Source organism: Temnothorax curvispinosus, unplaced genomic scaffold (genome assembly GCF_003070985.1).
Source record: "Temnothorax curvispinosus isolate PA1 unplaced genomic scaffold, ASM307098v1 QBEX01016800.1, whole genome shotgun sequence".
Taxonomy (NCBI): domain Eukaryota; kingdom Metazoa; phylum Arthropoda; class Insecta; order Hymenoptera; family Formicidae; genus Temnothorax; species Temnothorax curvispinosus.
In genome coordinates, this window is record NW_020226580.1 from 1,181,595 (window position 1) to 1,207,922 (window position 26,328).

At 33.7% G+C, this 26,328-nt stretch overlaps 1 protein-coding gene across 4 annotated transcripts in view; it reads right to left on the reverse strand.

The window, feature by feature from the left end:
- Positions 1 to 570: 570 nt before the first annotated feature.
- Positions 571 to 26,328, reverse strand: part of LOC112467016 — a 40,460-nt gene continuing 14,702 nt past the window's right edge. For 3 of the 4 annotated variants that reach the window (XM_025035447.1, XM_025035445.1, XM_025035446.1), the window contains exons 5-8: positions 8,215 to 8,414; positions 4,614 to 4,726; positions 1,905 to 2,097; positions 571 to 1,554 (exon numbers count right to left, since the gene is read on the reverse strand). In XM_025035447.1, coding sequence (XP_024891215.1) covers positions 1,283 to 1,554; positions 1,905 to 2,097; positions 4,614 to 4,726; positions 8,215 to 8,414 — 778 coding nt within the window. In that variant the 3' untranslated portion in view covers positions 571 to 1,282. The remainder of the gene's footprint in view (positions 1,555 to 1,904; positions 2,098 to 4,613; positions 4,727 to 8,214; positions 8,415 to 26,328) is intronic. The other variant, XM_025035448.1, reaches the window with a different exon arrangement.

Genomic DNA, 26,328 nt, shown 5'->3' on the forward strand with positions numbered 1-26,328 from the left:
ACACACACACACACACACACACACACACACACACACACACACACACATGTATGTTGCATCTTGTATTTGTAATCACGATAACGATATATTGATGATCGGCACTCATTTCGTGCTTAATCCGTTCTTGCCTATATCTCCTGGACTGTCGGCTGAATGAGTAAAAAGAGGAAACGATGAAGAAACATCGGATGACGGCGAAGGTTAAACCGTTCGTGAGAACCTTTTTAATCCTTTAATCAGGTATACCCACCTGTGGCCTTTTTCCAGAGGCACGTTCTCAAGGAGTACGTTGATCGGGCATTACGGAGGTTTAGACTTTAATTTGTAATTTACTAACTCTCTCTCGGTAAACACAAACATAGACTTGTCTACTACGGAAAGTATATATTAAATACGAGAAAAGAAATTGACTCTAATGTTATCGAATAGTCAATATTCTACCTTGTTTATTGCTAAAGAAATCGAATTATTTTATTATAAAAGTAAAAATATAAAATAATAATAATACAATATTATTCAACAATTTTCTTAATATTACATAAATATTATTTTTTTGAATATATCGGTAATTAAATAAATTCTTAGTATTAAAAATATGATATTCCTTGATGAATGCAGTAACACAAAAATTGCTTGATATTATTAAATTTAATCTCCTCCGTGTAATGTAAAAAATGAAAAAGAAAGATATATAATGAACATTTTTTTATTCTTTTGCATTCATTATCTCGCTTTAATGCCTGTTTAAAAAAATTTTATAATTAACAACACTCCGAGCCTCGCAAACGTTTTAAACGTGTGCCTTAAAAAAGATTTTTTTAATTAATAGCGTCCAGAGCGAAACCTTGCGAATATTTTAAACCGGTTTGGATTGACGCTCCGTTACCGCATGATAGAGATACCTACATCGCGTAATGTCAGAGCTGCTACGGGAACAAAAGTCCGCGCAGGATGACAAGCGGTGAACATGAGATACGTAGGTAGTAACAACGCACTCCTTAGCGGAACGCCGGCACGCGTAATCAGTGCGCGAATCGTAAAATCGTTACGACCCTGTTAAAAAGGTCTCAGCCGCGAGCTAGCGCGACTCCGTGACATCCGCGTGGATGAGAAAAAAAATGAAAATGTCATGCAAAACCCTCGCGGCGAAGCGCCCTTAGCTTCTCGATCTTGATTACCGTCATGTTTCCGTACGATCGGGAATTGATTCTCGAGTGTAAAAGGGATCTCCCGCGTATTTCTTCACCGCCATCCCCTTTCCTTTCCATTAATGCGACACATTTTACAGTTTGTGCAGGTTTTCGCAGCTCTTGCTCTTGTTGTTGTTCAGGCATATCTTGTTAAGAATGTCTCTGGCAGTGATCAAGACGGTTTTGCTATTGTGCTCTTCTTTCAGTTTGCTCTTGCTACCTTGGCGTCGAAGCTTCTTTTCGCGGCTCTCTCTCAGGCGGATTTGCTTCAGAACGCCGACCAGAAGCTCATCCACATTGTGCTTAAGCCCACTAGACGTTTCGATGAACTTGCACTCGCGCGACGTGGCCAAATGCTTTCCCTCTTTAACAACGATTGCAATTTCAAATTAGTCGAAATCGCACTGCAAAATACTAACAAGATTGACCGAATGTTCAATTATATTCGGTCGATTTTAAAATATTTCTTCAAGATCTAAATCTAATTGGACAAATTTAGCATTAATGCAGTAAAAAACGACTTGCATTATTTTTAATTACAAATAACTTTCAGCTTTTGCGCAATTATTAAAGTATAAAAGTTATTTAATGGACATTAAACTTTTAATTTTTATTCTGATGTAGACAAAAAATTGTGAAAAATAGGAGAGTAAATAGAAACAGCATAAATTACATATATTATCTGCTATTTTGTTATTCGTACTATCGTTTTACCATTTGCCGAAATTATCCGGCTTCTTGCGAGGTCAGACTTGTTGCCAACGACGATGACCGTATGCTCCTGAGTGTAATGTTCTTGCCACAAGTAGTTTAGTATCTCTTCAGCCACTTGAAAGCTTGTACGTGAAACGATCGAATAAACCACGATGCAGGCATGTGGCTCGTACGTCGACAAAGAGTTTTCAACCTGAAGAGTTTCCCAAAAGTTTTTCTATTTGCATTTAATCACGCAAAATTATATAGATTGATATTAAATGCTTATAAATACAAGGAGAATTTTATTCGTAATTTTCTTTTATAAACTTACGAATAAAATATATTCATAATGTGTTCTCTTTTTATTTTTACATTATTTTCTTAGAGAATTTCTGATAATCAAATACTAGCTGCGTCACAAATAATAAAAATTACACGAATATGTTCTCTTTTTCTTTGTACGTTCTTTTTATAGAGAAGAATTACTGATAATCGAATATTAGCGTCACGAATAATAAAAGTTGTCAGTTAGATTAGTCGTTCGCATGATGTAAGATAATTTGGAACACATTTGCGATTATATTGAAGAAAATGAATATCATTATAACTTTGACAATACATTCACCAGTTCTTGACAAGGAAAGAATGAAAAAGCGAGAAGATGTATGAGGCTTTAAAGTCTGACTGAGTTAAAACTTTGACCGAATAAAACTCCGTAATCGAGAAATAGTGCGATGAGTTGCAACTACCGACTTCGTAGGCAGGAGAACAAACTCGATGCTAAAGTGCTTTAAGTGTGGAAGAATTTACATAAATTTAATAGTATTGCGATTGTTGATTACACACATAAAGTAACGACGATAAATTCTGTTCAGTGAATTGTGGGGAAGAACTTTAAAGTAATCTAAAACTCTCGCACGTCATTTATAATTCCCATAGTAGCTCGCATAGTAGGTAACGTTTCGACAATTTAATTATATAGCTATTAAAAACTATCTTCGAATGTTCTTCTCAATATTGCTATATTGACAATATTCGTATCGTGCGTATTCTTTGCAAAAATAGCAAATTGTGCGAATACAAGTGACTTAGCAAATTTTATAAATGCGATATTAAGTTACAATTCTCGTCGACTGCTTCTACGGCTTGGTACACGAAATTCGCATTATCGCACGCTGAGCAGACCTAGTCAAGTAGTTCAACAAATCCCGTGAGTGCCGAGCGGTTCAGATTTCAGATTAAGAAAGTCGATTTAACGTAAACTGGATGTCGAAGGATCTTTCAAAATGGATTTTACTCACTTCTATGACTGCAAACTTCGCGATAAAGCTAATCTCGTTTAAAACTAAATATTGATACGTAGTTATTGACGTGCGCTTATAGTTAGCAGCTTTATAGAAGTATATTTATTGATAACATTATGATGTAAAAAAGTAGCAATATAATAAAAATATATTAAAAATAAATTTCTTTAAAAAAGTTTTAACAACTTGATATAACGCTATGTAAAGGGAACGATTCTTCAACATCATTTTAATCACTTAATATATGTATATACATGGAAATTATAACTCATGAATAGAAACATAATTTTTTGGGAAGTTTTATCTCACGTATACTTTGAATGTAAATTATCAAAGTTCGTTAATAATTTCATATTCAATTGCATCGGTCATCAACAGATCAGAAATTAACAACACTAAATTGCTCTTTGAAAGCAATTAACGAGCACTTCTTTTGTCTCAAATTGCTTGCAATTTCTTCTATGAGTTTCTTTGAATAAAGTACAGGACTGTAGCATATTTTATATTATTCTCCATCCTTTCCGTTTTTCTGAATTCTTCGTGATAGCTTCCAGCGATATTTAGACACATTGTAATTATCGGGTAACAATTACATTGTCGCGATAATACAAGGAATAATTAAAATATCCTGTCGCGAACAGCAAAATGGCTTTCACCAATGTACATAATTATAGCAGCTTTGATTTGCACACAGATGAGTATGATAATGACGCAGAGATATTACATATCTAATCCTAAATTTAATTGTGAATTAAAGGAATAATATTAAAATTATATTATAACGAAAATTATTTAAAAAATCTGTATGTGATAAATTTTAAGTTTGAGACTAAAACTAAGAAAAGGAATCTAAAACAAAAATTACTTTGCAATTATATTTTTCCACGTACATACATACTTAATTTAATATTGTCAGTTTATATATAAAATAGTGCACAAATAAAATTGATAATTAAAAAAAAAGAAATGGAGGAAATGCAAATAATAAAACATGCTCAAAATAAACATTTACATGATAAAAATCTTCAAATGTCTTTCTACATTCGCATTTATAAACAAATTTATCATGTCAGACGAACTATACAACTTACCGATCCGATAAAAATATTGTATGTTACACGAAAGGAATGTCTAAAATAGCCATTAAATTATTAAGACCATAGATATAGTTTAATATACCGGTAACCAATGTTTATTCAAAATTAAAATTGTGAGAAATACAATGGCGTATATAGGATCCTTATAAGCTGCATAAAGCTCGCTAAATTCATGCATTATGCGTGTATCTCAGGTCCTGCACTTTATTACGTAACTTAATTACGTAACTTTATTACGTATAACTTAATTTAATAAATTCATATATGTATAACATAATCATTAATCATTATCGTCTGTACAATATTCCAGGAAATTCAATACTTACGCTCATTTCCACATGTGGATGGTCAATGAAGATCATTTCTGATTCCTCGCTATCTAACAAAATGGAAACGGTTTTCTCGCCGAACTCGTCGTCTGCAATACAAAGGCGAAAGTCTGTGCTAAATGTTGTTGAATATTGTTAAACTCGTAAGTATTTACGGACTGTAAGTACTCCATCCATAAACATTACACACTCACTCTCAATCTTCAAGCATGTGCATAAATATGTATTTAAGAGTACATTATTATTCATCGTACGGTAATACATGCTTGTTTTGTAATGCAAATACTCGTGAGTTAATGTTAAGCTAATTCGATATCTCTAAATTAGATATGTTTCATTAATCAATAATAGTAATTAATATTGATGTTCAAATACTTTTCTTATTCAGTTAAAATTATCTGATTACTTTTAAAATTACTTTTTATCCATCAAATCTTATCTAATTTTTCAATACATTGTAAGATTACAACACACACAGTCTCGTTTTCGATATAAAAATTTTCTAAAATAATTACCTAACTACAAATATTCAAAAAGGAAAAAGAGAACGTACATCACATATCTATATGCACAGAGAACATGATGTAATTGAATATAAACTTGAACTAGCAAGCTAAATTTTAAGGAGAAATGTTAAGTTAACTCAGTGGCTAATACAATGTACAAACTCTGTAATTTGTCGTGCACAAGTTTGGACATTAGTAACGATATCAAACTATACTCTTACATTTACAAATGCGCGCGTTCGTCACTTCTGAGAGATCTAAATCAACGAATTATTCGCGTAGTCCGAAACATAATAGGCTCTTGTATCAATCAAGCAGCATTAACGTATCGAGTATTTCGAAATACTTGCACATCCCTGAATAATTAAAAACTCATCTGTTGATCAAACGCGATATATGAAAAAATATATCCTCTTTAAAATAATCAATCAAAAGAATTATTGCTAATATATAACCCAAAATTAATATATTACATTAAAAATTTTTGTATAAGAAATATGATTAGGACATATTAAAGTTGTATTTTAGAATTTGTTACAAACTTCTATCTATAATAGGTATATAAAATAATTTTCAATAATAGGTGTCGATTTCGCAAAACACACGTCAAAACTATGTGAAAAAAATTAATAAATATTTCCGTCCATAAATAGAAATGATTTTTGAGTGGCTGATGCGCTTTTTATTTACGTGACCTTAATTAATAAATAAATTAAAAACTATGGCACATGCGGAATGATAAAAATAACAGAACAGCTATGTGTATATATGAACGGGTTGCAAAATAAATAAATGTTAAAAACCAGTGTTCTGTGACGCCGCAATAAAAACGCTACGAAAAAATTCGCTGTTGCAGTTTCACAATAATATTCTGATTCATTGATTTTTACTTTGCTAAAAACCGAATTGAAACTTCGCGCGATATATTATAACGCTTGCATTTGTTTTTTACATTAAAGTCCTTTCGTTGGGATGTTCGTCATATAATCATAAAAGTCAGATTCTGACAAATTTTTGGCCATTTTGGTATATAGTATACATATGTTAGTATATTCTGTTTCCCCCTTTATAACATCCTCTTTACCTCGAGAAAGTATATCCATCATTGGCTGTCATTTTTTCTTCCCTTTTTCCCTCCCAAGTGGCATTGTGAATTGAATTCATTTATGACAGAATATTTGAGGTATTTCGAGCGTAGAATAGAAGATAGATGAACATAAGAGAGAAAACGCTGTGTTTGGCAGAAGCGGTTGTGTAAATTTACTTTAGACGAAATAGTGAATGCAATAGTGAATGCAACTGAACACGCGATTTCTGCTAAGTAAACGTTGAATTAAAGATAAAGCTAATTTTTCATCTTGGAAAAAATGTTTTCTGATAAATTAAAAGGATTAATCTATTTTCTTTTAATTACAACAATTTTTTTAGTATTTAGTATTTTAAAATAAATTGTAAAGAAGTAGACATTAAATCTGACGTTTTTGTTAAAAGTTTCAAACATAAGAGACACACACACACACAAGCAGAAGTCTATTATACATATACCAGAATATTTCAAAACATGCGGACATAATTTCAGTTTCTCTAAACATTTGTCCTATTTAAATTTATTTCCGAGCTACAGGTAGTTTTGTATTTCGATACGTCTCGTTTCAAACTATAAGTTAACGTAACATTGAAATATTTACAAACAGTTACTAAGGTTAGTAAGATCATATACGAGATATTGATAATAAACAGCTGAATGAAATACTCTACCTCAGCTTATAACGAGATTTATTGAAATACGAAACTGTAACGTTTATACAAAATTTATTATTTTTGTGCCCCCAATTCAAGCTTGAAATTACGCTTACATGTTTTGAAATACCTTGCATATACATATTTTATATGTTATATGTATAATATATTATATTTTGTGTTAAAATTGAATTAAAGAAACGTTCATTTTTAACAAATTCGCTCTAAATGAAGAAGAAAAATATATAAATACATAAATTAAATAATTTACGAAGAAAACTCAACAGTGATTTGTATATAACGTAGGATTCTTAAGTAATGTATATCACGGTGGGGTGTGAGAAAAGGTTGGATACGAAAAGAATATATCCTCGCAAACCGAATCGCAAACTTTCCTCTCGGTACATCGCATGCTGTACGTTCTTGCACGTGGCGTTCGTGCACGTGTGTGACCGTCTGCGATCACATAAAAGAACAAATATATGTACTCGGGCAGCGCGCTTGTAAAACCCTAGCTCGTGCTCGAAACGATTGCAGGGAGCATTGCAACGTGCGCCGCGCCGCCGGCCGCAATTGCGCGGAGATACAGAATCGTCCTCTTCATGACGTGCACCTACGTTTCAAAGCCGCGTGACCGGCAAAAATGTAAAACGAATAAAATGGATTTTTCTCCCCACATACGCACATTCCGTTTTATTATTAATTCTCCTTTAGAGAAATAGGCGTATCTGCACTTTACGAAATTCACGAGCGAGAATCGTTGGTTACGCCATATGCCTTTGTGTAAACGCGTAACTTTTAATTAAAAGTTAATTAATTAATTCAGAGAAATTTAATTAAATGGCAAGTCTCATTTGATCGCTAATATTATCGCGCAACAAAGTCTCTGCATACAAAGAGCATCAATACAGATCGGTGAACATCAAGAGAGAATAGGATCTATCAAGTGACATTGTTATCGGCGAAAAGTGGAACTTCTGAATAAATTTTCTTTAGAAAAAAGAAAAAAAAATATATATATAGAGTGCTTCTACATTCCCTGCCCAATTTTCCTCAGTAACTAGTAAACAAAATTAAAAAGGAAAGAATCAACCAAGGAAAAGAAAGCAAAAAATTAGAAGACTAGCAAAAGACAAAAGAAAAAAAGAAGAACCCTTTAAAATTATTCCAATCCGTACTCGTATTTCTGTGACACACTTCGTATGGAATTATGACAAGTGTCGTAATGTAGAATTCCATATTAAAGGTGTGGAATAATCAATCCTTTTAATGGAAACTAATCTTAGTTCCCACACGTTTTGTTAAAGGATATGTCGCGGCATTGTTAGTCGTGCGAGGGTGCACAGACTTACCTAGACTAGCGTCGTACGTGTTGATATACTCGCTCGTCATGAATTGCGAGACCAAAGCGGTCTTTCCCACTCCGGAATCTCCCAGCAAGACAACCCTGTACTTTGAAATACTTTCCTCGCCGTCGCTCTCGCTGCTAGCACCTTGCCCGCTGCAGCAAGAACCTTCAAATGGCGATCTCTCGCCCGACACGTTGCTGTTTCTGCAAGCAGAAAGAACAAAGTATTGAAAATTGCGATATATTTAATACTGATATAGAAAAGTTGTGAGTGTGGAAAATTGCAGAAAATATTGCTCTTGTAATTAATATTTATTTTTGCATTTAATATACGAAAAATTCATTCATATTCTATATCGTAAATATTCATAAATTGCAATGCTATTAATTTTGTCACTTGAAACTCTGTTCATCAATAAACCATTTTTTGAGAAATATAGTGCTTATATATATAGCCATTCCGGCAATCTTTCATCCCCTCAACATATACTACTTGTCATGTTATTTAAATTAATGCAAAATTATTTTCCTGTTGCCTGTTTTTGTATTTTGTCGAGAACATGTAAAATGCATGTTCGTATTTTTATATCTTTACTACATATCTTTCCTTTACGTCTTATATAAATTTATCAGCAAATTTTTTTTGCAAATCTATAATTGTATTCTTTTGTGTGTATATATATATACGTAAATATGTTAAATATTTACTTATTAAATGTTTCCTTCTCAGAATATTTATACACGTCTCTACGTGTATTCATTAATGTTTGTTACAACACGAACATATACAATATGCAAATTGCAGTTGTAGATCGTATCCATCTGTCATAAGAATACTCGATTAAATATCACGATTTATATATAAATTAGAGAGGAAAGAACAAATTCCTTTTCCGAAAATTTTAAGGATCATCGTGTTATTCTTTATATCCATTCTCCGGTAGTCTTCAAGGTTCTTGGAGCTCCGGCGAAATTGCATTTGCCTCGACGACAGCTTCAGACGACGAAAGCGTACCATGATGATGACAGAACCTCATCTAATCAACAACGTGGGACAGGAGCTGCCGCAACAATCTTATTTCTGAAAGACGCTATGTCTTTTTCAAAACTGACTTGAAGACATACAAAAATTTCTCGCGACTCTTATCTTCAAAATTGTGATACATTGAAATAACAAAGTGAGAAATATTGGATATATAATATATATATATACAGAATATACATATATATATATATACAGAGTATCTCAAAATTCGCGGATCACCTCTCGTAGATAATTAGAACGGGTTAAACTGAATCGAAAAGGCCTGTATTATTTTGCGATTTTTGTAATAATTAATGAGATAATCAAAATCAGTGAATTAGCATGCATCTGTGTGATTTGACGAAAAGATACAGCATCACGCGACAATTACGGTTGCTTTTCGCGCGAGGCGAATGAGGCATTGGGAGGAGAGTACGTCTAGCAATCACAAATAATGCGTAACGGGCTGTTTCTTGTCGCTGAAACGCGCGAAAACACGCTTATTCGCGAATCTTTATTAATTATTATTTCATTAATTATTGCAAAAATTATTTTAAAATTTTTTGATTTAGTTTAATTGTCTAGGAGAGATAATCCGCGAATTATGAAACACCTTGTATATAAAACGTATTGGCTTTCGTTATTAGACGCCGTAATATAATACGTTTGGCATAACGTCGGTTTGACCAGTCGTACGATAAATACAGTTGGCGTAAGCCATCGACGTGCGTTATTGCGTTTACGTACACAGGATGCATGTAACGTCATTGTGCGAACAATACCTCAACTTCGAGTGAGCTACCGGGTTTTGGCACGCTGTAATAATTATCGCGTTTCACCCGCCTGCCCGTGTACAATATCAATCCGCTGGATTTCGGCGTCCCATAATGGCCGACAAGCTGAACCAGCTTAACTTTGATAAGTTTGCAGATTACGAATGTCAACCATAATACTCGTACAGTAATGATACACAGTTGTTTGAATCAGACTAAAATTTTAACGCGGCATTGTGTGTGCCTGTACGTGTAGAAAATTGAATATATTTAATATATAATCGCGATATACACTGCGATATACTTTATAAGTGTGTATCGCTTATCGATTATGCAATCACTGTCATTAATCACCATTACTCCACATAGCAGAGTAAAACGAAATGTAGAAAACCGTGGGCTTGGTTATCGTTAAATCGCTTGCTCGTTAACGTTACGCACATGTGTATTCCGTTCTGCACGATAGCTACCGTTACGTTTAAAATCAGACAAAGGTACAAAAATAAAGCGGAGCAAATGTATCAGAGTTTCCACGCTGGACTATTTTCGTTAGTATTGTACGTATGCGCTTGTCTATAAAGAAAGTACAAAAATAAATATGAAAGTACAAAATAAAATATGTTAGTTATCGTTAGAAAGATTCTTGCTAGCGATATCTTGCCCTTCGTTAAATCATTTATTTGAAGACTCGCAGAAATGTATCCTTTGTTAGATTCAACTAACAATAAGATAAGTAATATTGACAAGCAAATAGACAATCATTGTTTATTACGTTCTTAGAATCTGATATGTACAATTGTGTATTTTTACTGTACGCTATATATTTTCGAAAATATATTTGAGTAAAAATTCTACACAAGTATTGAAGTATTTGCAAATATTTGTTTAATTAATTGCTGTGCAACACTCGACATATATATTTACATCGAAATTGCATCTTGCTGCGATACATATCTATATAGTAATAAACGTGCATACCTTTGAAATTACTGGGTTTCTCTGCAATACGCAAAACATCGTGAACAATGTGATCAATTCAATTACTCTCTGGGAGCAATAATAAAAAAAATCCGTTTTTTTTATACAAGATATATGTAACAAAATATAGATATTTCAAGTTTGATCGATGCAACAAATGAAAATACTTTTAATGAAATTTTTCAAAGTAAAAGATTATATTCTACTTGGAAATATGATATAAAAATAACAAATCTCGAGATTTGTGCAAATGATTTCCAAGAAGATGTGTTTCCCGCTTTATTATCTGCGATATCCAATTACGCGATTTACATGTAGACCAGATCGAAAGATATCCACCACATCTTCAGAAGCTAACGAGACAAGCTCCCTACGTACCTTTTATTCGTCACAGATGTTATTCCGAGCAAATGAATATTGTGTAATATCTCAAAGTCGCCCTCTCTTATCGTGATTCTCTCTAATGATCCTACCATAGGATCATATGACACGCTATTTGTAAAAAAATATCACGAAATCTTCAGATAAAATATACTTAATATAAATAGATATAATCACGAATTAAAATTAAGCTTTAAAATTAAAATTAATTTTTGTATATAAATTAATTTTGCATAATTTCAAAATCGTTTGCTTTAAATATTCATTATTCGCTTCATGTTGTTCATTCTTTTCACGAACGGAATAAAACTTCCCCTAAATGACTCGTTAGATTATGTCGAAAGGCAATCTGTTTCAGTAATAAAAAGAATAATGTTAAAAAGGAAATGTTTAAATGTTATTTCAGCGAAATGTGAAAACAATCGTCTTTCCAGACATCTTCACTTCAATGCATCCTCCAATATCTTTGCAATATATATCTTTTCAAGGGCACAGCTGACACTCTATCTCTTTGTAACAAATTAATTAAGGAAGGAAATGTAATTCCTCGGAAATTGATATATTAAAACGCTGCAGGAATTAGAATAAAACCTACTTTCGCAATAACGTTTTGAAAATTGCTTTGTAATTTATTATTTATTCTTTGTGAAGGATAACGTGCCTCTTGTTATAAAAGAGAGTTTCGCAAATTTAACAAAGAACGATATATATTTCAATTATTCGCAAATTCACATTAAATCAAAGTCTAATATCGCTTCGGTGAAACATGAAAGCGATGCTTTTCCCGACATTTTTACAATACATTCCCATCGTGGCATTAACGAAGATCGTGACTGGATCCCACGAAAAAACTTGGAATATCTAATAACATCAAGAATAATGATACGAAACGTTGGATAATTGACGGAAATCAAATCTCGCAGGCAGCATGTCGACGGGATCGTTTACCACAGCTGCGGCATCAACATTTCCTACGCAATTATACTTTAAAACCACCGAGTATGCTAAATATCCTCAATTCCCTTGTCACGGGACAAATGAAAACAAAATCAATCAAAAGGAAAAATTAAACTTTTGTCTTGCAGATATGCTTCGTTACTCTGTCGCTGTAATTTTTGAATATATGCGCATATTGCGAAGAAAAAAAATGTTACGTTATCAGATTATATAATGTAAACGCCACGAGATAAAATTTAATATTGTGTTACTGGTTATTAGTTTTTTTTAATAAATTATAAAATATATTAAATACAAAAATCGTTCTAGATTGAATGAAGTATTTTTAAATGCGAATAAATAAAAGCAAGATGCATTCATAATTAATTATACAACCGGGTTACATGAATATTTACTCTTAATTCCAATACAATCATCAGAAGTAACGATTTCATCACGCACGAGACGACCGTAAAATAAAATCTACCATGATTTCCCGAGTGTATTTCATTTCGATGAATCCATTTCGCTACGCGAAACAACGAATAGTTACAATGGCGATTGTCTCCTGGACTCCGATGCAAAACAAAAGAATTCATTTTTCTATTAGCGAAGCCACCAAACAAAAATGTCAGATTTATCGAGTGACGTTGAAAGTAAGTAAAAATGATTGAAATTCTCAAATTAAATTCGACCGGCCTTGAAATTCAATTAAAAATCATTGAATGAGACGTCCATTTCGCCTTATACAAAATAAGTTGATGCGAATTTTTTGTTCACGCTGATTTCTATCGAATACTATTCTGACACAGAATACAAATTTACACGGTATTTAATTGTTTCAGTTGTGATTTATGCTTTCAATTAGTAGGATTATCGAATTTTATTTTTCACGTTGTAATAGAAATAATATTTGGATATTGGAATGCGTAATACGATAAAAAGCAGAAATTAAACTCTTCAAAATAAATTTAAATAAAAACTATTATATATAGGAATGAAGTTTGTGAGCGCATTCTAAACTTCGTTAAAATTTTCTATTAATTTTGAAATAATATTGCTTTCTGCAGAATTTGCTACATGTTGTTACAATCATAGATCGCGCGTACATACAAATCTGAACAACATTCGAGCAATAATTTATCATTGGTATAGCGAAACTTAATGCTGTAACTAAAGGGGCAAGCGATTTAGTATACAACGGCATTTCCCAGCTAAGCTCGCTGTTCCGTAACAATGGTATGATCTAAAAAGGTTATTACTATGGAACCCCCTGGGCCGAATGGGTCATACGATCGCTAACGTCCGTGACCCGGAAGGGGTCGTGCGGTTGTCGAAATCCACGGTCTCGGAAGGTTACAGGTCGTTCCACGTCAAAAAGCAAGCACGAGCCGAACTTTCATGTCACGGACGACTTGTGTATCGAAAATACACGCACGGGACAAAAGCTGCGAATTTTTTTCGGCACGGCGCTGGACAAAATGTAACGGCAAAAGCGTTTCAAAATATCAAACGATAGATCCATTTTTTTTTATCGAACGGTCTTCGAGTTCTTCCGCCCGACGACGCAAATTGCATGATACGTGATTCGCGCGTTCACGCGCGATAACAAATTATTTAAAAAATTGTATTCTCACGGCGAGCGCATGTTACACGTTCAACAAAAATAATAAGGCATTTACGGAAACGCGTTATGCGTATTTCAAGATGTAGATGGTAAAGAACATTGTTTCAACGTTTCCATTTTCTCTGGTGAAAAAAAGAGGAGCGTACCTTTGAGAATTCCATCATAACGCGGAAATGTTCATGCTCGGATTACAAATTGATTGTGCGCTCTCTACGCGTGTCGGATTAACTTCTTTTGATACATTATCCTTAATACGAACCAACTGTGAAAAATTTCTGCTCATTGTTGTTTTGTGTAATACTATTAATTTTCATCTGTCTAAGGAACAAAGAAATGCGTGATGACACATTATTAAGCAAGTAGGAAGTAATTAATTATGTAAAAGATCCTCGCCGTTTGATATACGTCCTTAAAACAACCAGCGCCGTATTATCAGGCTGTTTTCTCATTCAAGAAACGAGTATGGCTTTCAGTAGTTGCCGTAGGCGTCAAATTAATTATGACTTCTATTAACGGCATTGGCCGCGCTCTCGATGCACTCCATGCACTGCATAACCTTTGAACCGCGGCTTGTATTAAGAGTTTTCGAGTATAAATCCGTATTTCAGCCAAGAACAATTTGCCATGGTAGCTGCATGCTATGCTTGGCACTCATGTAGAAGATATGTGTGCTGGAACATGTTGAGAGAGAGAGAGAGAGAGAGAGGGAGAGAGGGAGGGAGGGAGAGAAAGAGAAAGAGAACGAAGGAAAAGAAGAAAACAAGCACAAATATTTACCTCGTTTATTTGGAGAGGCGTGGAATCGCATCGGCAAGAACGGAAAATCTGTGCGATATTTTAAGCTTAGAAATGGAACGGAAGGAGCAGTTGCTAAAAAAAATTTCTTAAATTTTATTAATTCTGGTTAAAGAGAAAAATCCTATTTATGTAAATAAATTTTATTTGGAGTATTTCACAAGATTTTCAAATTTGATAAAAAATTTTTTCTGACAAATTGATTGTTAAAGTAACTAAGTTCTCAGATAATCAGGATTTTAGCTTTATTTTCTTAATTAAAAAAACATTAACTTAATTAAAAGCTGAATTATATAAAATTTTGAATTTTTCATTGGAGACAGATCTTTTGTACCATGGTATCTTTTTGATAAAAAAGTATGCTCGAGATAAAGATATAAACTGCAAATATTCGTAAAATAAATATGTAAATAAATTATTCGGGTTGCATTTAAAAAAAATATGCTTTAAACATATTTGTACATAAATTATTACGGAATAATTAAGTTTGAATTATTAAATTTCCTTTTTTATTCAGCTAAAGCTATAAAGTTCTTTGAAAAAATATAAAAAGGAATTCCCTGGCATTCAAACGAAGGATTGATGAACGATTTCGACACGAAAGGCAGGTTAATAATAAACGATTTGGACGAGTAGAAGAATTTTCCGTGAAAGCGACTATAATAAAAATGTCTTTTAACGCTTTTTCAGTTAAAAATATTTCTCTCTCCGCTTGCACATTTCGCACATACGTATACAACGAGCAAGCCAGCCGTTGCAATAAAACAGAGCTTACAACGAGCACCAACAATGTCGTAACTATTTTGAGAGGCGCACTAGCGATGTTACTCGCCTCGTTGTGAAGTTGGTGATGTTCACGAATCAAAAAGATTGTATAAAATAGCTACAACAGAATAACGGAAATATTGAAATTAATAAATATGGAAATTAGAAAACAGTGTCTGGAGGATGTTACGGAATTTCTGACCTTTAATAATACAGTCCTTGAAAAAAAATTAGGTTTGTCTTTCCTTGGAAACAGTTTTAAGAATACATTAGCTTAGAGTTTATATTACAATTTTTCAATACTAATTACATTTTTTTACAATACAAATAAGTCTGTATTTATCTATTTACAGTGCTAAATTGTAAGATAACACATTGCTATGGCGAGATAAGTTGAACAATTTATCATAATGTCACTTGCAAATTTCGAGAGAAAATTCACAGTTAAATCTTCACGCGTCAAAAAATAATGGCTTGAATAATTATATTTGTCGACATTAGCCAACCACGGACGACCTCGAAACTCGTCGTCTGCGTCGTAGCGTTCTTTTGGACGAAATCCACAACGGTTTCACTAAGTTAGAATCTCAGGATCTATCTGAGTCATCAATGACAATCGTCAGACGTGATGAGAAAATCAACGAAAAACGCGACGCTGAATCATTCTTTCTTGGGAAAGTAGAAGGCTGATTATTAAATCTTAAATGGATGATGACTATTATTTCAGGAAGCCATCTCACAGAATTCAATGAAAACTCTCATAATAATTCGTTAAAAATAGAAAATTGGTAATAGAAATAATTACTGGGCAAATATCCAAGTTTTCCCGAACAAGAAAAAAAGAAGACGCGAGTCCGACTATTGATTCACCGGTGCCGAGGAAGCTGCGAACACGCGGTATGAATCAGTCTCCGGTTTGAGAAACGATTCTCACTCTCATTCGACAAAACGTACATTTCGCGCGAACAATAAGATTTCATTCGAAAAAATTCAGTTATCGCCAAACGAACTATTCTTTAAGATAAATATTAAAAATTATTCTGCTTCTTCAAGAAGTCAAGTTTATCACAAAATGATAAAAACTTCGCAAAGTGTAAATTTATCATAATCGCATATTTCTCTTTTGCGGATTAAAAATTAAAAAAGGAACTCTCTTTGTTAGAAACTGAACTTGACACTTTTCCTCGAGACATAATAATGCGTCGTTTTTGCAAAAAGAAAGACTTTCTTGAATGAAACATCATTCGCCGAGAACTTGGAGCGAACTTCGTCGAGAGTGTTTATAAGTCCGTCGAAATATGCGACAGGTATTTTCTTCGCAGCCGATAAAAGCACGCGGATAAAACTGTGAAGAAGAAAAGCAGCTTGTCATCGTCTCGGTGTTTATAGATAATTTTTCGGAAAACTCGTTGCACGATATCTGCATGCCGTTAAATTTTAAGCGCACCGAAACCGCCACCGTGTGAATAGAACATCTCACGGCTGCGAAAGCATTAGATCCGCAAACTCCGCGGGCGCAGTTTAATTCCCGTGGATTTGCCACAGTAATGGCCGTTTAGCACGCTGCCTTCCATTCTGTCGACCGACGACGCCGTAACATTTCGCCATTATTCAATGCAGCAGCATGACTTATCCGCGAGCTTTCCTTTTGCGAAAAGCGTAACAACGCAGCGGCAAGTGTGCGTTTGTTTATCGAAGTGATTCTTGCATACATCATATATGTGATACTAGCATTTATAGCGTGTGCTTATACGCTATTTTAAAGGTCTTCTAGTCTTTTATTTGAAAAAATATATTAAAATCTGTTATAGAAGAAGAATAGAAATCTATTGGAAACGTTAAAGTTTAGAAATTTTCAACTTTCGTTGCAAAATTAACGCAAATAAGGCAAATTAATTAATTTTATTTAAAAACGTGTCTCTTTAAATTGTTTTAAACACATACAAAATTTATATTATAAAATAAATATGTCAATTCTAAAAACGTGATTAAAAATTATTAGATAGTACTAAATTATCGCTGCTAAATACAAAATGATCCATCTCTCTTACACACACACACACACATTAGAGAATATCTATGTTGTTTAATGTTTAATAATTTCCTAAGATAACAATAATTTACGTTACTTCATTAAATATATTAGAGAGAAAAATACGAGATCATTTGCGTAATATTCTACCCCGAGCTTGATCCCAATTTCGATGAGAATTTCCTACGACGCAACACGTCGGCCTTCTATAGAAATCTACCCAATTTCTTGTGTGAGATTTCCTATTATGGGACAAGCGTAACCTTTCTCATGTTCCTTATTTATTGGTTGATTACTTTTACACAAAATGTTCCCCACGATATTTCCGTAACAATACAACGACTCCTAGCAACAGGACGGGGACTGTGTATTGACGATTTCACGAGGGAGCAAGCAAATCCTGGGCCGTACAAAAATAGACTGAGATTTGTTGGCTTCAAATTGCAGTATTGAACAGCTGAATTTAGGAATTCTCCGTTTCTGACATCTGGCTGACAATATATTGTTGCTACAACACATTATCTATCTTTTTCTTATTTTTGACATATAAAATATTATTTATATTATATTATCAAGATATACTATTATCGCAAAAGTATTTCAAGTGCTATGCGTATAAATTTTCATAAAAAGATTCGAGATTTATATTAATCTAACAAGAGAATTTTAAAGCTTTTTGTGTTGTATAAAAATCCTCCTCTAGAATTATCCTATACAAGTTACTATACCCATGTCATGAAATGTGAAATATTTTATTATTCATTAATTATCGTGTATATTGTATAAAATTTATTATCATTCAAAAACCCGTTTTAATGTTTTACTGGAAAACTGTTCATTTATTTGTTTTATTCGACGATTATGTTAATTATAAAAAATCGCGTTGGAGAATTGTGCAAAGAAAGAAAAAGCGGGAAACTGCATAGTTTATAAGATACTCGAATAAATATGGATCAGGGTGAATGACTTATAAAAGAGAAATGAGGAATGAATAAAACTGCGTGCACATTAGCGTGATTCACATTTCGAACGGTCGCAAACGCCGCCGTACAGCTATCCCGTATTCTATTAGTAGCAGTAATGTCGATATGCATAATATATATGTTAGAATGGTACAGCAGAAAATGAAAATACAGAGAATACATTACGAATCAAAATAAACACGCTAATAAGAATTGTCATTTAAAATACATTTTCATTTGTACATCTTATAGATTATTCATAATTATCCAGTAAGATAGATAGAGGCTATCGCGAATTGTTTTGACAAGAATTCACGTGCAATTTCACGTGCGGATAGCAATTATGTGGAATTAATTATGCAAAATAATGGCGACAAAAAGTTCAGCAGATCGAGTTAGACGTGTCTCTTTATTTTTCTTCGATTACGTATTCTTATTATTATGTGTTATCGCTTTGGACGACGAATTCCATTTCGCGATTATTATTTCTAAAAACTCTGACGTGTAAGTGAGCGACCATCCGCGGCGCATCGTCGTCACAAAACGAAGAGCATTGACTCAGCATCGCATCTGCATTTCACACCACCACCGGCCGAGATTCCACGAATATTTTGCATCGTAATTTTTCACGTTTCCCCCGCTGCTTCAGCTCTCGCCACGTGATCATAGACTTTCCCTCTCCGCCACATCGTGCTACCAGTTTAGAATAACTCGAAGCTCCGAGCTTACGTTCTCACCACTCGCAATTTCGATCTCGGGTGATTCGCGTCATTGTCCCCGTGAGCCCGATCAAAGGCATCGAAAGCACCGTCATGGAAGTTGCCAAAGGTAATTTCGACGGACTGGAGTTTGTGCATTTGCCTTGAAGTGTCTTATTCAAATTGTTACAGCTGCGCTCAATTACTTCTCATCCAGTTTGCACTCTTATGCACTTTCAATTTGAAATATCTTCTGTGTGCGCTTCGTACTTAACATAGTTTAACTTTCGTAGAATTGAAATTAATGATTTTGTACTATCGAATCGAACGGATTTTCTAATTTACAATGGCTTCACAGAAGAAAAGTAACGTTGTATTAATGGCATTAACAGTAATCTAATTGAAAATAATCTTGTTAATTCAATAACAGTATTAATGAAACAAATAACATTTTACTAACCCGGGAATAATTACTTGGGGTAATTTACATCGTAGTAGCGAAAAAATAAATCTCAGTTACAAGTTCTTTACTAATAGAGAATTTAAACCTGTTTTTTTTCTCCTTACTTTTTTAGAAAATATTAACTAAATCTATACATATAATGATCTCAAATACTAATAAATTGTAGAACAATCAACAATATGCAATTAACAATAGTGACTTTTATAGAGTCTTTTAAAGAGCACTTCCTGTGATGACCGTTTACGCAAAAAAAAATAGGAAACTATTCCTGGGTTAAAATAAGAGCATGACGTGTTTTGTTTCATTAATATTGTTATTTAATTAACAAGATTATTTTCAATTAGTTGCTTTTGCTAATGTAACATTATTTTTTTCTGTACATACATGCAATTTTAAGTTTATGCATAAAGATGAGGAAAATCATAATCTCGGGTAATCAATGTAGCTTTCTCTTTGCCATACACAAATATATACTCTATAGTAAAATTACGTATCTTATTTTTGTCTAAATAATTTTTTAATAGAATCTACCGCATTGTTTTAGCGTTGTTGTATTGTAATAGTTATTCATAATACGTCAAATTATTGGTTGGCTCAATATATGGTCAATTATTGGTAGCTATTTACAACACAACATTAGTTACCCACTAATTTACCAGCCACATCTAGTATGATACGTTTATTTAACTAATGTTTACACATTTATTTCTAGAAATTTCCATTATTATTTGAAATTCATAACAGGTTATATTCTGTCTTCATTTCAACATAATATTAACTAAATTATTAACTTCAATCGAGATTAATTAAATGCGTTAATTGCAATGTGCTAAATATAGTATGTACACGGAGAGAATTTTCTCTTAAAATTTACCCTGAAATCATGGTAGTTGCGGGACAACATGTACCACCAAGAATTTTATGCGAGCTATTCTGATTAATATCCACCATAATAAAAAATATTAATATCTATTACATTAAAACATAAAATATGTTTTTATTAATTTTACTAAAATATATCTAGGAAATTTCAATAATTTTTCAAAATTTACCAATCTGCTTGGTAATTTTTATCACGTTGTTTGTCAAATGTCGTTTGTATATTTTAAAAATTCCTTGGTTACCAAGTTGTCCCAAGTTTGTAGTAAATTTAAGGGTAAAATATAACAAAAAATTCTCTCCGTGTAACAAACAAAATCGACCTCTCTCCAACACGAATTATTTAAGAATCTCTTTGAAGTTCGCAAAATCCAATCTACAAGAGTAATATGTTCTTTCAGTAAACGACTCGAGCAGCAGCCTCGTCGAGCAATCGATGAACGTAACATCGGCGACGAAATCCGTCTCGACATCGAAATCTGTGCAGAGCGTCCAGACAAAATCAGTCATGGAGTCGTCGACCTCGGTTAAATCCGTCACTGCCTCCTCTACCAGATCTCAACAATCGATGGAGTACGAGGAGTCGGTCGAGTACAGCGATTAGTGCCATTAAAGTAATGTGAATCCCTCTAATTAAAAAAAAAGACATCGACAAACGGGAAGAAAAATGTAACGGAATTCGGCTCGATTTGATTCGTCGTGTGTTCAAGGATTCATTCTCGGGCAAAAAGTAAACGTATCGTTTTCACGTCGCTTGATTCATCCAATTTCTCCTGCGGCAAGGAATATTCGCATACCAAAAACGGCGGATTATTCGCAATGGTGAGCCTCAGTGGAAGATTAACGACGAAATTCCGGGTGCTGTTCTCCAATTCGACCTCGGGAATCAGGGTCGATGATCATGCGGGGATGAGAAAGTCGAACTGACGGGTCAAGGCGTCCACCCGACGGGATTGCGCACCGAAATAACGTGACCGCGCCGCATGCATACGCAGTCGCGCTATGCGATGATACGACGAGAAGAAATACGACGAGTCAGAAGAGACGGATGGAGCGGAAGAAATTGAAAACGTGCGCGCGAAGGAACGCTCGCAAATCTCTGGCCCTTATCCAATCGATGCGGTTCGCCGCCAAGTAGCAAACCCGCGCACCTTCCCTTCTTCTTCCGAGAATTTTCCCTAACCGGCCCACCGCCGCTCTCTATACTTGAGTACGCAGATCGATCACGGTCGCGTCTCGGCACCTCACTCGTTTATCTTTGTACAATAAAATTTGTAAGGCAATGATGCACCGCGTTTGTTCGTTAACCCTTTTCTCATTTTAATTACAGAATTTAAAAGTAACTCTCCAACCATTCGTATAAGGCATAAATCAAAGACAAGGCATAAATTGCTCCAATTATTTCAGTGCGTATAGTCGTGAAATTTGTCTCTAAAATATGTATGTGCATACGTTTTAAATAAATAACTTGACGTAAATTAATTAATTAACGTAAAAAATATGAACTTAGCATTTGCGCAAATTTGAAAAATGATCTTTAAACTTGAATTAATCGTTTCATCATGCATCAGTATATGTAATTCAAGACTAATAGCAAAAAAATTAGAGAAATGATGACATTCGTCGAGTACCATATTGTTATAAGAAGAAAATAATCAAACATATTTAAATCTTTAAATTAATACACATGGAAATTGAAATGCACACGGCGTGAGAATTCTACCGGTAACATTTTGCCATAAATGCAATAAAGCGTCTTGTAACATCAGCCAGCAATGCTAATGTTGAAAAAATTCCAGAAGAAAATCATCGTGAACAACTTTTACCTCATGTACAGAATAACTAGAGTATCATAATTCTCATATCACTTCTCCCTCTTATCGTACAATACTAAACCAGCTTAAGCACAGCTGCGCCTACGGTTCGACAGCAGGAGGAAGTACCGTGTTGACCAAAGGAAATACGATTTAAGAGAAAAACGGATATCGATGGTAGCACGGCGAACGAAGGCGAGCGATAAAGAAAAGCCGCCGGGTAAGTCCGCAGGGACACCCTCTAAGATTAAAAAAAAAAAAAAAAAAGCTTCCAGTGCTCTGCGGGATGTACAATAAGCGATGGTGAAAGTTTTAGAGCTGCGCAAACAATAAGTTCAACGTAACGTAACGTCTTCAGAATTCACAACAAGTAACTGCCTGGCATTGAACTGGGAGGGAGGGAGGGGGATTGAGATCTTGACACGACGAACAGGGAATTTCAATATCCTGTCGCTCAGGCAAATAGAGCAAACATATACTTGTGAAGATATGGGATTTCACGGGGCGCTTCTGCAATTGCGGAGCACGAATCGAATGATCCGCAGGAAACATTTGCTTCTATGTCCTGTGAGTGAATTCCGCGTTTTTCGCGATTAATATATCATATACCATCTTAAAAGTCCATACAAACTGCAAGAAAAGTGACGTCTCTTTGATCATTTAATATTTATCGCATAGATGAATATTTTACACGTGATTTTTAACTTCATGAATCTATGATTATATATTGGTCTACATGGTTATTCCAGCTAAAAATTATTGCTTTAAATATTTAATATTAATAAAGAATTTTTTAGCCTTCTCGACATATATTTATTCAATTTATACCATGACTTATGAAACATGAGTCGTCAAATGCAAGTTATTACAGGAAATGCCTACAAAAAAGATTCTCCAATATATATGTATATATACATATATATGAATATATATTTAAATATATCATATATAAATATATGTACACACGCACACATATATAACTTGAATCAAATCTATCTTCTCTCTTTCTTAATACACTCAATCATAAAAGCGTGACGCAGATTTAACCGAGATGAATCGCTTACGGGAATCCTCGCAAAAGCAGGTCACATACATCATCGAGGCACATACAATCTTCCAATATCCGTTCAGAAGTCCTGCGTGATGGAAAGAAATAGAAAGTGAATCGTCCGTGACTCGCCTTATTCCACGCGAGAGGTCATCTTTTACGTGACCAAATATTTGGATGACAGAAACGAGAGATGTCATTTGAGAAGCTCGACACTTGCCTTAAGTTAATGCGTATAGTATATTCTCTTGTAAGAATAGATCTTCACGCCTGGGATATCTTAGCTAATTTCGTCGTAAGCTAGCTTCCACAGATTTCGAAATCCAAGGTTGTAATACTAAATAGTGAATATATACTCAAAAAATACTTCTTTTTCTGAATATATTGCAATTTTTTCCAATATCTACAATCATTTATTTACAGCATAATAAAACACATAAATAAAACATTGCGAGATAATTTTGTATACTTTGAACCTCGAAGGAAATCCGATGACAAGATATCTATCACCTGTTCTCGAATGCATGCACATATTATAGTCAATCCGTCACAATACATCATAGCTGAACAAGATTGTTAGGCGGGTACGTAATAGAGACAAGATACATCAATTAAAGAAACATCCAATGAAGATGAGATCGATTTTTCCAGAATATCCAATAGCTTTGAAGCTTTCGTTAAAAATTTATTTCGTTAAAAATTTATCGATTCGAGAAGAAACATGAGAGTTAAGTAAGAATTTCGCTAATTGCAAATAGAACAATAACGCTCACTAACCTTATCCTTGTAAAAGACATTTATCGAAGAACCGTTATCGCACTTTACTTGTAGCCTTATCGGCGTGCCGAAATGTTGCTGTAAAATAAATATCCGCCCCAATGTGCACGTTTCTCTTATCGTGGGAATCGAGGGCGGATTACATTTCTTTCGGATATTTACGCCACATTATTTAGCGTAACTTTATTGGAATGCTGGATTCCGTAACTGAAAATCTAGATTTCTATCCTCCAATAAGAAATGTACGTGATATCAGCAAGGGCAGCTAAAATTCTGGAATAGTGAACCACAATCGTGTTTCTTATCATAAATTTTTAAAATATTTAGGAAATTTTTTTATGCTAATTTTTTGTGATAATAAAATATAGAATATAAATTCTTAAATATAATCTTTCTAGAGTTTTTGGAAGACTATTCTATGGTGATACCATTTATCACGTTAGATCTTTTTTCTGCATGCACATCAATATATAAAATGATATAAAACTGATGCTGCCAGTCGAGAAGTAAAAGTATCTACATATATAAATCAATACACTTCGCTTTTCTCGGCAGCAGCTTTTAGCAACTTTACTTCGTCATCAATACCGTATGTTATCTATCGACCAACTCTCTATATTCGTGTAACCGATATGATGAATCGCGTACATTCATGCCCGAAACGCCGGTGTAAATATAACCGATGTAAAAATTTCAGGCGAAATTTTATATGTGCAAATGATTTATAACCAGTTAAGTAAAATTTCTATTCTTCAACAATATGACAAATAGGCTCAACACTTTTAATTGTATATTACTTAAAAGACATTAAAGTATATTATTACAAAATTTATTATTAATTCGTCATTATAACGAATGTAATAAAAAATTTATCCTCGTCACTGTTACTATCATTTTTTTAATTGCTTTATTTCACAAACAAGGTCAACTTTAAGGGATAAAAGATACGTGATAGGGGAAAGTTAACTCGAGAGATATCTCCTAGGAGGGATCACATCCTACATATTTTAAGCATCCAATGTGTCTTATGAGAAAAAACTACGGTCTTCGAGATTCTAAATTCCCGAGTGACATATTTATATTGTCACAGTGCTCGGCACACATAAAAAGGTTTTCCCAATTCATAGAAGCGGGTTTGGGACCTTTTCAGTTGCAGCTTATTTATGAGAGTTATTCCGTTGCCAATGCGATTCGTAAATAAAAATAATCTAGCGGGAGACTGGACTCTACGTGAAATTTTCGCGTAACTTGGTAGAGCGGTCCGCTCTTGAACTCGCAGCTCGCTTCGTTTCATTTACTAAATGGGGAGACATTAAAATTTGAGTGTCGGAGATTTATTATGAGAAACGTCGGTAATGATACTCGGGAAATAAGAAGCAAATTGATATGCGCACTTTAAGTGGAGTGATTGAAGTTAAATCGAATAAAAAGTTTATCGCAGAAGCAGCAATATGTTTATTTATTCTACTTCGCAAGTTAAGTTCGTTAAAATTCTTATAGCGATGCATATGATTTATGGCGGAAACGCGTAAATTGATACTTCATTATAAAACTATTTTTAAAATTTATATCAGAGTAATAAATTAATATTAACACAGAAACTTTTCGTTAATAAGTATTAATATAATTAACATTCTGCGGTTTCAAAAATAAAAGAATTACAATATAATTACGAAAATAAAACAAAGTTGCAATGATTAAAGTAAACTAAAAGTAAAGTAGGTTGTATACTGTTACTATAATATTAAAAGACATGAGGAAACTTTGATTCGACTCCTTTTGGCAAAAAAAAAGAAGAAATTAGGCCTGCCTAACAAGATCTTGCAGAATTAAACTCCCCCAATACCTCAACGCAAAGAATTTTCCTTCAACTTCGTTTCGCTTGCGTGCTTCCCCAAATTGGTAGATTCAAACAAAGAGAAGGGAAAAGAGAGTGAGAGAGACGAAGTCGGAGGATGTGGGAAAAAGTATTTGGAATAAAATATTTTGTCGAAGATGGTATCACGTATTTGAGATTATTATGTCTTATCATTATTATGTCACATCAATACCCTCCACGCTTTGAAGCTTTTCTTTGTAAACATATCTTTCTCTCCCTGTCGTTGATTTCTTTTCTTTTTCTACGCTCAGAAAAGCATACGAGACATTCTTCGTTTCGTTCAGCTT